This window comes from Chiloscyllium punctatum, chromosome 17 (assembly GCF_047496795.1).
Source record: "Chiloscyllium punctatum isolate Juve2018m chromosome 17, sChiPun1.3, whole genome shotgun sequence".
In the NCBI taxonomy this organism is placed as follows: domain Eukaryota; kingdom Metazoa; phylum Chordata; class Chondrichthyes; order Orectolobiformes; family Hemiscylliidae; genus Chiloscyllium; species Chiloscyllium punctatum.
Window position 1 is genome coordinate 72,171,119 of NC_092755.1, and position 18,726 is coordinate 72,189,844.

General features: G+C 39.4%; 1 protein-coding gene across 5 annotated transcripts in view; it reads right to left on the bottom strand.

Moving 5' to 3' along the window:
• Positions 1 to 18,726, bottom strand: part of LOC140487955 (coiled-coil domain-containing protein 62-like) — a 53,659-nt gene that overhangs the window by 6,842 nt on the left and 28,091 nt on the right. For 3 of the 5 annotated variants that reach the window (XM_072587409.1, XM_072587410.1, XM_072587412.1), the window contains 6 exons: positions 17,690 to 17,791; positions 17,007 to 17,095; positions 9,781 to 9,881; positions 7,059 to 7,994; positions 6,100 to 6,283; positions 2,253 to 2,393 (listed from right to left, as the gene is read on the bottom strand). In XM_072587409.1, the coding sequence (XP_072443510.1) occupies positions 2,253 to 2,393; positions 6,100 to 6,283; positions 7,059 to 7,994; positions 9,781 to 9,881; positions 17,007 to 17,095; positions 17,690 to 17,791 (1,553 nt within the window). Of the gene's footprint in view, positions 1 to 2,252; positions 2,394 to 6,099; positions 6,284 to 7,058; positions 7,995 to 9,780; positions 9,882 to 17,006; positions 17,096 to 17,689; positions 17,792 to 18,726 lie in introns of those variants that run through there. The other 2 variants (XM_072587411.1, XR_011962977.1) reach the window with 2 other exon arrangements.

The following is an 18,726-nucleotide window of genomic DNA, read 5'->3' on the forward strand; positions in this document are numbered from 1 at the left end:
CCATTCGGCCCATCGAGTCCACTCCGCCATTCAATCATGGCTGATGCGCATTTCAGCTCCACTTACCAGCATTCTCCCCGTAGCCCTTAATTCCTCTAGACAACAAGAACCTATCAATCTCAGCCTTGAAGACATTTAGCGTCCCGGCTTCCACTGCACTCCGTGGCAATGAATTCCACAGGCCCACCACTCTCTGGCTGAAGAAATGTCTCCGCATTTCTGTTCTGAAATGACCCCCTCTAATTCTAAGGCTGTGTCCACGGGTCTAGGTCTCCTCGCCTAACAGAAACAATTTCCTAGCATCCACCTTTTCAAAGCCATGTATTATTTTGTACGTCTCTATTAGATCTCCCCTTAATCTTCTAAACTCCAACGAATACAATCCCAGTATCCTCAGCCGTTCCTCATATGCTAGACCTGTCATTCCAGGGATCATCCGTGTGAATCTCCGCTGGACACGTTCCAGTGCCAGTATGTCCTTCCTTAGGTGTGGGGACCAAAACTGGACACAGTACTCCAAATGGGGCCTAACCAGAGCTTTATAAAGTCTTAGTAGTACATCTCTGCTTTTATATTCCAACCCTCTTGAGATAAGAGACAACATTGCATTCGCTTTCTTAATCACAGACTCAACCTGCATGTTTACCTTTAGAGAATCCTCGACTAGCACTCCCAGATCCCTTTGTGCTTTGGCTTTATTAATTTTCTCACCATTTAGAAAGTAGTCCATGCTTTTATTCTTTTTGCCAAAGTGCAAGACCTCGCACTTGCTCACGTTAAATTCCATCAGCCATTTCCTGGACCACTCTCCCAACCTGTCTAGATCCTTCTGTAGCCTCCCCACTTCCTCAGTACTACCTGCCTGTCGACCTAACTTCGTATCGTCGGCAAACTTCGCTAGAATGCCCCCGGTTCCCTCATCCAAATCATTAATATATCATGCGAACAGCTGTGGCCCCAGCACCGAACCCTGCGGGACACCGCTCGTCACCGGCTGCCATTCTGAAAAAGAACCTTTTATCCCAACTCTCTGCCTTCTGTTAGACAGCCAATCCTCAATCCATCCCAGCAGCTCACCTCGAACACCATGGGCCCTCACCTTGCTCAGCAGCCTCCCGTGTGGCACCTTATCAAAGGCCTTTTGAAAGTCTAGATAGACCACATCCACTGGGTTTCCCTGGTCTAACCTACTTGTTACCTCTTCAAAAAATTCCAACAGGTTTGTTAGGCATGACCTCCCTTTACTAAATCCATGTTGATCCATGTGGATCTTGCTTTCTGAACATGTGCAGCTTTGAGCAATTCTTAGGAATGGTGAAAAACCTAGTTAGTTCACAGAAAGGTGGTGATGGCAACTCTGCTGTATTCCAAGATGGCCCTTGAAAGGCTGGTGCAAGTCATAAATTGATTCAGAGGTTTTCTTATGTCAGGATTGGCACGAGAACTGAATTCTCAAGGATGAACTGCTTTGTCAATGCACAAGTGCTGCTGCATTGCTCAACTTTTAAAATGAAAATAAATGCAAGTAATCTAGAGTTTAATATTTTGCATTCTTTCAAATAGGTACAATCGGTCAGGAAATATAAAAACATTTCAAAAGTTAAGTTGAGATATTTTATATTTGTGCACATTATTATGGCAATGATGTAGCTGAAGGCTTTCCAACATATCAAATAGCTGAAGGTTTAAATATTTACCTCCAAAATCTGCATCTTTTCCAAGTTGATGATGAAACAACAGGGTAAATTCAAATCTTTATCAACAGCCACATTCTCCATTGTCTGACATACAGGAAAATATGCATTGCAAATTTGCAATCTCTCTGGGATGGTTTTGATCTCTGACCATGGAATTGAAATGATGTGAGCTTGACAGCCTGACACAAAGTAATTCCTCTCCATCCATGCGCACTATGACATCTGATTAATCTTGCAATTCCACAGGAGCAAAATATACTCAAGATCCAATTGATAACAAAAATCAGATCCAAGAAAGGGGATGGATGCAAGTTGTTTTACAATACCTACATACAGTAAACACATATCATGTGTGTTAACTTTTACACTTCAAATCATGAACTGTGATGTAAATTTAGAGGATAGACTGATGAGAAATCCAATGCTGGGATGCTTTTATAATTTCTAAATGTTGAGACAGCATTATTACTTTTGATTGAGAAGTATGGCTTACAAGAGGTAGGCCTCTGCACATTCCTTTTAAATACAGAAATTATTTTGTGCAACCCCACTTACCCTTGGGTTATTATTGGTGTTAGCACAGGATGATAAGCTATGAGGAACTTGAGTGCTTCGTTCCAGACTAGCAACCATCTGTCGGGATTCAGCCAGCAGACGCTGCAGTTTAGTCGTTGGTGAACAGTCATCTCGGTAAGGCTAGAGAATTTGAAAAACCATATTAACTTGATTAATACAAAGGCACATTATTTAGTAGTTCACGTTTCCAAGAATTACTGTGTACAATGAATATATATTAATTTGTGACAACTAATACTGTTCACTATAACAAAAGTGCACCCATGTGAGTTCAAAGAGTTTGTTAACTTGGCAAGTTGTAACAGTTATGCTTCTGAAATACAAGAATTCCAAAATACCTAAGACTTCCCTCACCTAACCTTCTCATTTAACAAAGTTGGATAAGTAGCACTTCTAGGGGCAATTTTTCAGAGCTTATTCTATTAGCATCTGGTATGTATAATTCCAAGTCAAACATAATAGGGTTCAAAGCCTTTCAACTAACCTAAGCAGAATATTACAGTCTATATATAAATGGGCTAGACATGAAATATCACCTTATCTGCTCTTGTTACGGTCTCTGCCCGACCAGATTAAGCATTTTCGATTTCATATATTTAACAATTTGCTTTGCTTATTACATGACTCTCTTTAGTTGCATTCATTGTTGTTTATTAAAAATTAGGACGTATTAGTTTGCAGATATTTTACGTTATGGGCTTTTGTCTAATTAACTATGTGGTTTCCGTTAAAAAATATTTGCATTAATAAGTCTTTATGAAAGTTACAAATCACACAACACCAGGTTATAATCCAACAGGTTTAACTGGAAGCACATTAGCTTTCGGAGCGACGCGCCTTCATCAGGTGATAGTGGACGGCTCAATCCTAACACAGAATTTATAGCAAAAGTTTACAGTGTGATGTAACTGAAATGATACTTTGAAAAATTGATTGTCTGTCAAGTCTTTCATCTGTTAGAATACAATGATAGTTTCACTTCTTTCATGTGTACATCACAAAACCTTTTTTTTTAATAAGTTGCATTTGCGGGTTAGCTGTTAATAATGGTGATATAGCTAGACAATATGTTGAAGGTGTTGGCCCCCTGTGTTCTCTGTCTATGCCATGATGTTTAGATTGATTCTAATCTAAAAAGTGAGATAACGGAGTTTTACATAAATTCATGCAGTTTTTGAGCTCAGAGTTCTACATGAATTGCATGCAGTTTTTGAACAAAGTACAGTGTAACTCTGCAAGTACAAATTCACCCCACAAAATATGTGTGTGTGTGTGTCTGTCTGGGTTGGGGGTTGTGAGTGTGAGAAAATGTATGTGTGTCTGTTTGTAGTGAGTGCAGAGTGTCTTAAGTCTGTGAAGGGGTGCATCTGTGAGTGTGTGTGTGTGTCTGTAAGGGTGTGTGTGGGTGCCTGTGCGTGTGCGTAGTGCAATGGTGGTCACCTGTAATGTGACATGAACCCAAGGTCCCGGTTGAGGCCCTCCCTATGGGTACCAAACTTAACTATCAGCCTCTGCTCGGCCACTTTTCTCTGCTGCCTCTCCCGAAGTCCACCTTGGAGGATGGTCACCCGAAGGTCCGAGGCTGAATGCCCCGGACCACTGAAGTGTTCCCCAACTGGGAGGGAACCCTCCTGTCTGTTGATTGTTGTGCGGTGCCCATTCATCCATTGTTGTAGCCTTTGCTCGGTTTTCCGAAAGTACCATGCCTCCGGGCATCCTTGCCTGCAACGTATAAGATAGACAACATTGGCTGAGTCACATGAGTACCTCCCATGTACAAAGGTGGGAGGTGCCCCCACGCGTAATGGTGGTATCTATGTCCACGCTCTGACACGTCTTGCAGAGTCTACTGTGACAGGGTTGTATGGAGTTGTCCTGAGAGCCGGGCAGCTTGCTACGAGCAACGAACTGTTTGAGGTTTGGCGGTTGTTTAAAGGCAAGTAATGGAGGTGTGGGGAAGATCTTGGTGAGGTCCTCATCCTCATTGATAATGTGTTGCAGGTCGCGAAGAACATGCCATAATCTTTCAGCTCCTGGGAAATATCGAACAACAAAGGGTACTCTGTCGGTTGCAGCACTTGTCTGTCTCCTGAGGAGGTCATTACGGATCCTTGCTGTGACACGTCAGAACTGGCGGTCGATGAGTTGAGCATCACAAGAACGGGGTATGATGCTCAACTCATAAACCGCCAGTTCTGACATGCCACAGCAAGGAACCGTAATGACCTCCTCAGGAGACAGACACGTGCTGCAACCGACAGGGTACCCTCGTTGTTCAGTATTTCCCAGGAGCTGAAAGATTACGGCATGTTCTTCGTGACCTGCAACACATTATCAATGAGGATGAGCACCTCACCAAGACCTTCCCCACACCTCCATTACTTGCCTTTAAACAACCGCCAAACCTCAAACAGTTCGTTGCTCGTAGCAAGCTGCCCGGCTCTCAGGACAACTCCATACAACCCTGTCACGATAGACTCTGCAAGACGTGTCAGAGTGTGGACATAGATACCACCATTACGTGTGGGGACACTTCCCACCTTGTACATGGCAGGTACTCATGTGACTCAGAGCTGAAAAATGTGTTGCTGAAAAAGCGCAGCAGGTCAGGCAGCATCAAAGGAGCCGGAGAATCGATGTTTCGGGCATAAGCCGTTCTCGAAATGTCAATTCTCCTGCTCCTTTGATGCTGCCTAACCTGCTGCACTTTTCCAGCAACACATTTTTCAGCTCTGATCTCCAGCATCTGCAGTCCTCACTTTCTCCTCATGTGACTCAGCCAACGTTGTCTATCTTATACGTTGCAGGCAAGGATGCCCGGAGGCATGGTACATTGGGGAAACCGAGCACAACAATCAACAGACAGGAGTGTTCCCTCCCAGTTGGGGAACACTTCAGTGGTCTAGGACATTCAACCTTGGACCTTCGGGTGACCATCCTCCAAGGTGGACTTCGGGAGAGGCAGCAGAGAAAAGTGGCCGAGCAGAGGTTGATAGTCAAGTTCAGTACCCATAGGGAGGGCCTCAACCGGGACCTTGGGTTCATGTCACATTACAGGTGACCACCATTGTACTACACACACACACCCTTACAGACACACACACACACTCATACATGCACCCCCTCACAGACTTAAGACACTCTGCACTCAATACAAACACACACACATACATTTTCTCACACTCACAACCCCCAACCGAGACAGACAGACAGACACACACACACACACACACACACACACACACACAGACAGACAAAGACCCACATGCACACACATATTTCGTGGGGCAAATTTGTACTTTCAGGGTTACATTGTACTTTGCTCAAAAACTGCATGCATTCATGTAAAACTCTGCTATCTCACTTTTTAGATTAGAATCAATCTAAATATCATGGCATAGACAGAGAACACAGGGGGCTAACACTTTCAACATATTGTCTAGCTATTAGCCATTATTAACAGCTAACCCGAGAATGCAACTTATTAAAAAAAGGTTTTGTGATTTACACATGAAAGAAGTGAAACTGTCATTGTATTCTAACAGATGAAAGGCTTAACAATCAATTTTTCAAAGTATAATTTCAGTTACATCACACTGTAAATTTTTGCGATAAATTCTGTGTTAGGATTGAGCTCCAAAAGCTAGTGTGCTTCCAATTAAACCTGTTGGACTATAAGCTGGTGTTGTGTGATTTTTAAACTTTGTACACCCCAGTCCAACACCGGCATCTCCAAATCTTTATGAAAGGATACCATTCTGGCAGAAGTCCTGACCAATAGTTTCATTTTCTACTGACAAATCCTTAACAGGTTGTAAAAGCTTACATTATTAGCAGACCCTCTTTCGTTGTCCTCATTAATGTTCAGCCTCACTGGTGAAATAGAGTCATTCACAGATAGGTCACCATGGATGCTGCTCTTTCCTCTTGACCGTTCTCTGACTGGTGAGGAATTCACAGAACGTGGTGGTGAATCCAGACTAAATGTATTCAATTCCAGCCTATCCTCACTGTTAATGGCGCAGAAGAATAAAATTTTAAATTCATGTTTCAAAGTTACCAAATTCTATCTACTTCCCACACTCCAAATCAAAATTCATTGTCATGAAAGGAACGCAAGCTGAAAACAGGCAGAAAAGTCCATTAGAACCAAATCATTCTGTTCAGATCTCTTGGCTCATTTATAAAGATGCACTCTCTTCAAATGCTTCTGAATCTCCAACTAATGTGCAAATAGTCGTGACAAATCATAAAGTACAGCTCTACTAATGTAGCATTTGAATACCTAATAGGCATTTTTGATTTACAAGTTAAGGCTACAATAATAGACAATTGAGATAGAAACTTTCGAAACAAACTTTTTCTCACCCAATACCTCCCAAATGTATTTAGCAAAATAAATTATATATTACAACTATTTCAACAATTGAACTTAAACTCTCAACTTTCTAATTTTGGAGGCAAGACCGATAGAGCTGAGCCTAGTTTGACAGCTTTATATAAAAAAAACTTTTAAAACATTCCTATTAATCAACATTTCCAACCCAGTTGTCCAGTGAATGAAGCAATGCAAATACAGGTATCTCTCAAATTGATACATATTGCACCAAACCCATGTAGATTTACAACATTCACTCTGGAAATTTCTCCCTCTAGTATAGTTCAGAATGTTAGAGGTTTTACTACAATTTTAAATCAAATTCATTGCACATTGCTGTGCTATCAATGGCTGCCCTTTTAATCCTAATAACTTTTATTTTAAGAAAACACAAGGCATAATCACACCTCTTTTTTCCCATACTAGCAGGACTGTCTAACTCATGTGAGGATCCTGAACCATCATTTAGGTACAGCCACCACAAATCCTTTACATCAACAGCTGGCTGATAAATCTTCATCCAATCTTGTTCTGGGTTTGGAGGCTCCTGGTCGGTTTCATACCTTGTATGAGGTTGAATCATTTCATCATTAATTTTATGTTCATTCAATTCGTTACAGTACTTGTCCTCCATTTTATGATTCTCTGAAGTCTTCATTGCTTCTTTAGTTGATACAATAGAAGTTGCACTTGTCTTTGAACAAAGCGTATAATGATTTTCTCCTGAACTGCTGGTTAAATTGCCTTTGCAAGAACTGCTGCAGCGAGGACTGTGATGATCAATGCTTGTATAATTTACATTATTATATTGTTCCATACACTCTGTGGGATTGACATCAGACGATTCTTCAAATCTCCATTTTTGCTTCCTTGACACTTGCTGTAAATTGTCATCTCTTGACTGAGGTGAGATGCAATCATTTGCAATTGTATATTTGGAGCTTTGCTTTGGTAGAACATATTTTGTTGGTTTTTTATTAGAATCATTAACATTAACCTGTAGACTATAGTTCTTGAATGCCAGATTTCCATTTGCAGTCTGATCGAAATTGTTAGGAAAGAAAGTTTGAGCATTGACATATTCGGTCGAGGTATAATTTCTGGTAGTATTACCCACTTCTGAGACCAACATATGGCTTTGTTCTTTGGTATTATATGAAATTAATTCATCACTAAAGTTTTGCATTGATTTAGTTGTTTCTTCTTTGTGTCTGGTCACTACGCAGTCTTTGTTTGCCTCCTTTTTCCATTTTCTAACTACATCATTTTTGTGATCTTGCTCCTCTATCTCATTATGTCCATCCCTGCTCGGTGTCATTGAGTCGGAGAGAAGTCGATTTGAACTTAAAAAAGGAAAGGAAAGAAAAGTTTAAATAGGATGAATGGCAAAAGCTTGTGATTAAGTTTTTGTAGCTCCCTTGTTGAATTTTGCACAACTCTTCAAAAGACCATATAAAAGATTGCTAAAATGAAGTGGTGATGAAGGAATTAGTTGAACTAGTATAAAAAATATTACAATAGCTAGAATCACCCTCATTTGTGACTTTGCTGTTACTTTGAGGGAAGATATCAGTTTTAAATTCTACATGACAATAGTATACGCTTTGGAACATTATACTGGAATGTACAATGGAATTGTTGAATCAGGATACCAGTACAATTTTGGCCATAACTTTTCCCCAAATTATCAATTTCTTCTCATTGGTTCAATATGTAGAGTCTGGCACATGTAAACATTAAATCAGTTCTCCACATTATGAAATAGCATTCCAAGTAAACATCATAAATAGGTATAAACAGCATCAGTCACCATGTCCATTCTGCAACATATTTCTATGATCTAACACTAATAGTTTAAAGTACTGAAGCTAGTTATGCCTTAAAATAATTAAAGAACATTTAACAAATGTTTTGGGATCTCACAACCCGTTAAAAAAAAAACAGTTTCAATTTCCAATTGAATGCTTCCAACATTCTTTAATGCTGATTTAAAGCTCAACTCCAATTTATACTTTTCTCCCTATTTTTCTATCCTTAACTAACAAACATTTTGATCTTAGAAAAGTTCTCAGGATCAATCACAACCTTTTAGGGAGAGAGTTCCAGATTTCTCTTACTTTTTTTTCAATGAGAACAAGATTCCTAATTTTACTAATTGACGGAGTTCTAATTTTAAAGTATATCCCGTTGTTCGGAACTCCCACATTAGACTAAATAAGTTTGTTGTATCATCTACGCTTAACACTGTATCAATTTAAATAGCATAATTAGAACACTTTCCATAATCTTGAACATGGAGCCCTCCATAGAAGCAGGTAAGAAATCTCCTGATTCCTATGTAGCCAATCCATCCCTAGTTGTGACTCTCAGCAGACTAGTTATGATGGTATCAATTATTGTATAGTGCAGATAGAAGACCATTATAAATAAATTCTAGAATTTTTCTGTTCTCTAATTCACAATTTCAAATTGCACTGTCCTCGTGCTTCCCAGTGTGGACGTTCCTGACTAATTACATTATTATTTTATGCCATTCTGGAACAAGCAAAAAACTTTTTATGGTTTGTTGTTACACCCTCTCTTTCAAAACACAACTCTGAAGCTCATCTGGAACAAATTGAAGTTCACACTTCACTTCTGCTCTACTGTTGTATTAGGAACCACTGAAGATGATAACCAAATAAATTTGATTACTAGAATTGACATTATCACAAATAAAAGATGACAACTTCAAGATTGTAGCCGCTTCCACCATTGTAGCAGAATGTAAGTCATTATCTAAGACAGCCATAAAATGAGGTACAGTGGAAGGTACATGCTTTCCTCAGAAACAAAGGGAAATATTTGTTATATTAGTCCACTTTTATAAGGCTTACTGTAGGGCAATGTTTTCAGAGGCAGAATACCAGGTTTCATGAAACCTTTATCACCCAAGATAGCTGCTTCACTAAGATATGCTAGTTAAACATGTTACAATAAATTATTAAAAAACTGTTAAAATAATTCCTGTTTATGAAGTTACATTTGATGCAATTATGTGTCAATTTATTACATTATGCCTAAAATAAATTGGAAGGAGTTTTTTTTTAATAAACAGTATAAGGAGTGAAATCAAATTTTTATGCCTACCTAATTTCCAGAATTTTCTCCTCCTGCAGTTGGATCAACTCCTGAGAACTTTCAAGATTCAGATGCAGAAGCTGCAAGTCATGTTGTTGTTTTTCATTCACCTGATCACCAGATATAGAAGTAGTACATAACAGATATAAAGGATTAGATAGAGACAAACACATTGCTTCTCAAACAAATAGCTGGAAAAGACAACATATGTAGATTGAACTAAGGAAATAATAATGACTATTAATAGTTTGTATGGAATTATGGATTTAAAAATGAAATTACACATTCTATATATTATACCAATGATGCATAGATACAGAACTGTATTTTGATGAAGAATTGTAGAATTTAAATATTGCAATTAATCTACTATAAATAAATAACTGCAGAATCTCAAAACATTCAACAAAAAGTGCATATTGTACTCCCACTGAAACATACTCTTTACCACATCTAAGAAATCCTAGACATAAGTTGGTAAAGCCAAAGAATGGGGATCTTACTGCGTATGCGACAGCACTTTCAGATATTAAACAGCTAAGGCTGCACAACAAAAACTGGTATGCTTCTTGTAACTTGCTCAGATAGTTCAGCCTACCTGTGAAATGTTCTGGCTTGTTTGGCTTCTCTGGAGCAGAGTTGGAAGAATCCCTCCAGGTTAAACTAGTGAGCTGGCCTGGCTGGTCAATCCATTAACAGTGCCAATGAATACTGCAGAACCACCTGCTTACCTGGTCGCTAAAAAACTTGTCATTTTAGAAGTACCAAAACCCAAAGATACCTGGCTTATAGCTTTCCCTTCCTCCCAAAAGAAGTCACTAGTTGGAGGCCAAATAACAAGCAGAGGTTTAAATCGTCAGGATCAAGTATCTGGATGTTTTTGTCAGCAGCACAACACATCCTAAGATGTGTTTACTTTGCTGCCATCCTCCTGATCAAAGCATCAGAACACACCAAACTCAAAACAGCCATTAATTTAAACCACAGAGTTTCAACATTAGCTATTCTACATCACAAACATCACCTGAGTAAAGTTCCTGCTCTCATAACGAGACTTTGGTAACACCTACTAGCAGCAGTTACAAGATTCAGTCTCCTCTCACTTGACTTCAGTGTATCAGATTTATTCATCATCAGAGGGAGAGCTTAGTGAGTGAGCATGACAACAAATGAACAAAAGTAAACTAAAATTAAAGAGAACGAAAAGCAGACATTTTTGGAAATTGTTGCATTCATCTTTGAGAAGCTAATGAGTAAATGGTAAAATGGTGCTCAAAATACACAAATATTCTTGATCATCAACTCTGAAGCTAGCAATCCCACCCAAGGTGATCCACATGGGTATACCCATGCAGCGCATTCATGAGAACATAGCTAATGTTAGAAAAAGATCAAGGTCCATCTAAGTTGCTTTCTACCATCCTGGGTATTGCCCTGAAACAATGATAGTAGAATTGTCGACTAATTATATCAAACTAATATAGATTAAATTGAAAACAGACCAAAAATAACAAAAACCCCCACCCTGTGGTGGAAAATATTAGAAATTCTAGGTCCATTACCTCCCAAGAATTCCACATTTACTACATGATCTCTCAAATTACACATATATACTGTATTCCAAAATATTAGTTTCTGAAAGAAGTCTGATTTACATTGAAGTAATTCACTTGACTTTCAAAACTGTCTGGTGTCCTGAATGTTATTGCCTCCTTACATCACTGGCAAAATTAAAAGGCTGCCAAGATGGAAAAAAAATTAAAATGCTTCCAAAACCATTTGCTGTTTAGTGGGGGGGAGCTTCACAAATTCCTTTACAGCCCTTTAAAATCCAGCACTATGCAAAGATTGTATCACAAAATGCATTGTTAATTATCTATCCAAAATGCTAGGATGGGAATAATTCATAATAGCATTGTAAATCTTGCAGTGTTTCAATCACTATTTAGTTTAGTTCAAATGGGAAAGCTCAGAGCAAGTATGGACGTTTATAGGCTTCGGCAAGGCTACTGACAGAGTCACACAAATCATGTGGCAATTTGCAGGATTGGAACTCACCATATTTTTTTTAACTTGTAAACTGATTATTTTTTTTGTGTAAATTACTAATAGGAGTGACTTTCCAGACACATCTAGCTCAATATTATTTGAAAAAAAATTGAATGTTTTTTTCACGCAGAGGGTGGTGAATGCATGGAATGAGTTGCCAGAGGAAATGGTGGAGGCTGGTACAATTACGACATTTATAAGGCATCTGGATGGGTATATGAATAGGTAGGGTTTAGACAATGTGGGCCAAGTGCTGACAAATGGGACTAGATTAGTTTGGGATGTGTGGTCGGCATGGATGAATTGGACCAAAGGATGTGTTTCCGTGCTGTACATCTCTATGACTCTATACAGATTACCTGCTTCAAGGTCTGTTCAAATCACTTGCAAACTAGCTATAACAACGAAGAAAGCTGGACCTAAAAATAATGCCTCTTTCTAATGTAGTCTCTCCACTCCATAGCCAGTCATATGTTGTGCCAGTTTTGGGCACAAACCCATGTTCATAGCATAGTGTTTTGATTTATCAGCCAGAGGTGCCATCTTGCTAAATTCTGACAATCCATACTGAAACGTTTACAGGAGAAAATTACAACAATTTCTTTACGGTGCAGCTTCTGTGCACCTTATTGATCACAAGTGATACACTCAGTCCTCATTATTTGCTGATTTGCTACCTATGGATCTGCATTATCACAAGGCTTTGAGCTGCAGCCAATGCCTCCAAAAGACTGAGAATATGCACATATATGTTTCTCCTTGTGAGTCTGCCTTGAAATTATAATCAGAAGTATGGTTCAATGACTTCAAGGAGCATTTTTTTGTTGCATAATGTGAGCTTACAAGGGGAGGCAGCATCAGCAGATCAGGAAGTCTGGAAGAGTTATGGAAATCTCGAAGAAAAAGGGTACAGACCTCAACAAGTCTTTAATACCAATGAAATGTCATTATGGTGGAAGCATATGCCAATACAAAGATACATTTCACAACAGTAAAGGGGGCTTTGGGTTTCAAGGCTGTGAAGGACCACATGACCCTCAAATTTGTGGCAACATCATTTGCCATTTGGTGAAACCCATGGTCCTGTTCCATTCCAAGAATCCTCATGCTTTAAGGGGGAACAGCAAGAACCTGTTGTGTGTATTTGCAAGTCAAATAGAAGAGAATGGATGACAGAGGCTGTGATTACTGACCATGTAGTATTCCCTCCTCCCAACACCATCACTCTTATTCAGTCTCTCGATCAGGGTGCAATCTCAGTAATGAAGGCCTGTTATTATACAAAACGTACTTTTGGACACACTCATCAGGCCATGCATACTAATTCACATACTAAAATGTTGGAAAGATTACAACATGGATGACAATATAGAAGTATCTCAGAGTGAATTAACACTATCCACATTCAATGTTTGCTGATGGAAGATATGACCAACGGTGTGAATGACTTCACAAGCTTTCCATTCCTATCAACAGGAGCCTCCTACATTGTTAAATTGGCTGAAGAAGTTGGAAGAGAAGGGTTTTCCAACATGGTAAATGAACAGATTGCTTGAAAGAAAAGGAAAACAGTCAACAGCAGAAGGTTTAGAAGAATTAGTGTGAAGTTATCCTGAAGATGGGAAGAATTAAAATCTCTGTCTGGCTGCTCAAGAAGGAGGAAGTTGCAATAGTATCAAAAGTATTAATGAATTTATTGTTTGAATATATACACCTTTCAAGCATAGCATTCAAGTCAAAAGGGATATAGAAAATGCTTTGGCTCATGTTGAAATTTATAAAGGTATTAAGAAAAAGACATCTTAGTGCCCCCTAATGATGTTCTTTACAACAGCCTAGCCAGCCAAAGAGCCAGCAGCAAAATTACAACCTCCATCTCTAGCTATTGTATCCTCTTTAACCTCACTCTCATCGTGCCTTCCTCAAGATTATTCTATTAAAGGTATGCACGTTTATGATAATATTTATTTTTCTCATTGTTTGTTAACTAATAATGCTTTTAGAACATTATACGGTGTATTTATGTTATTGAGGGGATGAATTGACACATAGAAGGCGACTTTAGTGGTATCTGCATTTTTAGTTATCCACAAGAAATCCAGGCCTCATCCCTCACAAATAACAATTTGCATACAAGATTCTGAATTTAGGCAATGTGACTGGCTGTTTTCCTAATCTTCCAATTTTTCAGTTCTGGTTCTTCAAAATCTGCAGAGCTTTTTTTAAAATTATTCATTCTTGAGATGCACATGTCACTGGCAGAGACATTTAATGCCCATCCCTTGTTGCCCTAGAGCTTACTATTGCAAACACTACCCTAACCTTAAGGGTTGCTTTGGGCAAAAAAAGTATAAAGTGTAGCCTTTATGGATTATATTCACTGGAGTTAGGGCCATATTCACTGAGGGGGCATCTCCTAGGAAAGTACAAAATGTCAACAAGATTAGACAGGGTAAATACAGGAAGGATGTTCCCGATAAGCAGGAAATCCAATACCAGGACTATCAGTCCAAAGATATGGGCTAGGCCATTTACAACTAAGATTAGAAGAAATTTCATCACCTGGAGAGTGGTGAGCCTGTGGAATTCTCTGCTTCAGAAAGCGATTGAGACTAAAACTAGCGAATGTTTTCAAAAAGAAGTCTGATATAGTTCTTCAGAATATGGAGTTGGATTATCATCCATGATCATCTTGAATGACAGCACAAGCTCAAAGGGCCAAATAGAAACTAGGTGGATTGGGCTACTTTTTTAAAATCGGAAGTGCTTTTGTGACTGGCGTAAATAGTCAGTTTTTATGCAATTTGAACTAGCTATTACCATATATATTAATTTACTACCCATTGTTCATCTTCTCCTGCAAAGCTTTTTACTCTTTGCAGAGGCACGGCTTGCAAAAGCAACAGGTGCTCCTTAGTGTACCTGTTTCCTGGAAAAACTCCATTCCATTCTCCCAGTTCCTCCATCGCATATGTTCTGATGAGGCCAACTTCAACAAGGGAGCCTTCGAAATGTCCACCTTCTTCCTCAACTGAGGATTCGCCAGCAGCGTTGTTGACAGGATTCTTAACCGAGTCCGACCAATCTTCTGCCCTTCCGCGCTCACCCACTCTCTTCTCTCCCACAGCAGTGATAGGGTTCCCTTTGTCTTTACTTACCATCCCACCAGCATCCACATCCAGAAGATCATCAGCTGCCAATTCCACCACCTCCAGCGATATGCCACCACCAGACATATATTCCCCTCTCTTCCCTTGTCCGCTTTCCGCACAGACCTGTTCCCTCTAGGATACCCTGATCCACTCTTACTTTACTCCCAATACTTCCACCCCCACAGCCCATGGCACCTTCCCATGCAACTGCCAAAGGTGTAACATCTGCACATTTAATTCCTTCCTCCTCAGCATCTATGGGCCCAAACATACCTTCCAGGTGAAGTAGCACTTTACCTGCACTTCTCATAATCTAGTCTGCTGCATTTGCTGCTCACAATGGGGTCTCCTCTACATTGGAGAAGTTAAGTGTGGACTGGGTGACCACTTCACAGAACTTCTGCCTGCCACTTTCACACACCATCGTGTTCCCTGGCCAACATCTCTGTCTTAGGCTTGTTGTAGTTCTCCAGCGAAGCTCAGGGCAAATTGGAAGAACAACACCTCACTTTCCTCTTGGGACCCCTGCAACCTTCTGGACTCAATTTCAAGTTCAATAATTAGGGCTTGAACTCCTCCTTTTCCTGGACTCCGACCCCAGATAGCAGGCCTTGTTATCACATTACACACGACCTATTGTTTGTCACTAAGCCTCCATTAACAGCTATTCACCCTCCCAGCCAAATCGTTAACAACTCCTTTGTCTGTCCAAATGTTCTTCTCTCTCTCTGGGTTCCAATCCATACCCATCGTTTACTCTTTAGTGCCTCCCCCCACCCTATCATCTGTATGTAAACCAACATTTTCCTAGCTACCATCAGTTCTAAGGAGGGGTCACCAGTCCCCAAATGTTAACTTTGATTTCTCCAAATGTTTCCAGACCTGCTGAGCTTTTCCAGCAACTTTTGTTTTTGTTTCTGATTTAAAGCATCCGCAGTGCTTTCAGGTTTTTATTAGGTGCTTCTTAGTGCCTTGCCCAATTGACCATTATCCTTGTATGAATCTCTACAGCAGATTTTGTCAGCTTGAGGAAAATGAGCCTGGCTGTAGCATTTCTGGACTTGTGTAGTTGTAGGTGTTATACACGTACACACTCTGATGTATTTTTTTGGTATGGTCTCAAGACAGCAATCAAGAACAGGACGGTTGGCCTATTTTGCCCTCCCTAACTTAAGGACATTGAGGCCAATTGTATTGTCCAAAAAGTGACACAGAGCTGAGATCAATCACCTGACTTACTACGGAAAAGATCAATTCATTTTTAATAAAAAAGGAAGGAACCTGGAAAGTACAGACCTTTCAGTTTAAAAACAATCATAATTATGCTGGGAGTTATGAGGTCATTCCTGACGAAGGGCTCGATTTTCCTGCTCCTCGGATGCTGCCTGACCTGCTGTGCTGTGCTTTTCCAGCAACACACGCTCAACTCTGATCTCCAGCATCTGCAGACCTCACTGTCTCCCAGTTATGAGGACATGTTGCATTAGCTTGGCTTGTAATCCTTTCAGTTCAAAAGGTTGCAGCCAGTGACTAAATGAAACAGTGATGCAATGTTTCACACCAAGGAGAGTGGAAATTTGCAATTTTCTCTCCAAAAGACTGTAGATACTGGGTTAATTGAAATTTAAGACAGTGTGACAAATTATTATTAGGTAACAATATCAACAGACATGGGTTAAAGGTGGGTGAATAGATTGGAGATATTAAAGAGCCGTGATTTAACTGAAGGTCGGAATGCCTCAAACGGCTGAGTGGTCTACTATTTCTTTAATAATGTAATTTGGCATGGGAGTGATTCATTTTGGAAGCATCCTAATTTCCATGGTTCAAACTTCACTCACTAAACATGCTGAGCTATTAGTGATCTAATGATTAATTTTATACATTATCTCAAATTACTGAATATTCCACAGACCGTGATAATCATTGATTTTTATGCACAATATGGCTGAATACAACTTTGAATTGTGATTGCTTCAAAACAACGTTTGTCTTCAACGTTTGATGGCATTAATGAATTTCAAAATGTCTGACCTGTCGAAGACCATGCAATTCAGTGTCCGCTCGCTCCTGTTTTGACCTTGCCAGCTCCAGTATCTGATCTTTCCTCTTCTCCCTTTCAACTGAAATGGAATCACAAAACAAGACAGTGAATTTTTACTTGCACCCTAATCTGCCACTGCAGTATGCTCATAACTGGAAAGAAAAAAAAAACAAAAATCAAAATGACATCAAAACAGGGCGGCACGGTGGAACAGTGGTTAGCACTGCTGCCTCAATTCCGGCCTCGTGCAACTGTCTGTGTGGAGTTTGCACATTCTCCCCATGTCTACATGGGTTTCCTCCGGGTGCTCCGGTTACCTCCCACAGTCCAACGATGTGCAGATTAGGTGAATTGGCTATGCTAAATTGCCCGTAGTGTTAGGTGAAGGGGTAAATGTAGGGGAATGGTCTGGGTGGGTTGCTCTTCGGAGGGTTGGTGTGGATTTGTTGGGCCAAAGGGCCTGTTTCCACACTGTAAGTAATCTAATCTAATCTAATCCTGTGCATCTGATTAATTCAGAAGGTACGTTTCCACATATTGGTTTTTATGAAGTTCAAGATGTCTTTACAGTCAAGCCCACCACAGCTGTAATCGGACAAATTAGTAGCAATCAGAGTTTGAGTTTAAATATATGACATCCATCCCCAGTACTACTTCAGAGTTCTTCACTTACCTGCTAAAGTGAGCTCATTTCCTAGATATTGCCTCTCTTGTTTAAGGCGAATAATTTCTTCTCTTTGTTCATTATTTTCCACAGTCTTTTCATCTAACTCATCTAAATAAAAATAAAAGGGAAAATCTCAGTTCATGAGGTTTATTCCCACTGCTGACAACTAGAAAACGTAATTTCTCTTTGTGCCCAAGGATAACTTTTTTCTTAATAGGTTCTAAGTGACAACAATGATGTAACATGATTCAACTTTTAATATAATGAAATTCTCAATGCTGTGCAAGTTCTGGTATAAATACTTTTCAAACATGTTCAACTCAGAAATCGCCAGAATTGAATTTAGGGCAGTTTTAAGAATAGCTGATTTCAAATTTTTCCTATTTTGCTCCTCTTCTCTTGACATTACCACCTCGAAAACATTATTCCTGTCAGTGAACAGATTAAGTTACATTTGGCTAGAGGGCCTCACGACTAAGTGCAAAATCACAGTCAAATAAGCACATCAGATGCAGGAATTCTGCTTGATTGGAACCATCTGAAATTCTATGATCCAATGTTTAATGGTACATTTATCCAAGCAACTGAGGCAGCAGTACATTGGAACAACATTGTCTCCAACATCGGAACAACATTGTCTCCAACATCATATTTTATACGGTTGAACATTTAAATCCTACAACCATCATAAGTAATAGCAAATATTCCAAATATACTTGTATGCTTATGTCACCATCCATGGTTCTGCAATACTGTCCTGTTGCAAGGAATCTTGTGTTGCAAAAAAATTTGTGCATTGTTAATATGTTTCAGAATGACGTTTAAAACTGTTAAATACAAGAGAAGTGGACATCTGATAGACAGGCAAGTAATAATTAGTTTGTAAATGTAGTTCAAGTGAGTCTAGATGCTTATTTCATAGAAATGTTAGATGACAGTAAAGCAATTCTGTTTTTTGCAATTTTAATTTGAAGTAATAAATTAGTGTGGCAATATCAAAGAGTATCCTAACTTCATAAAACACCAAATGAATTGCAGGTGCT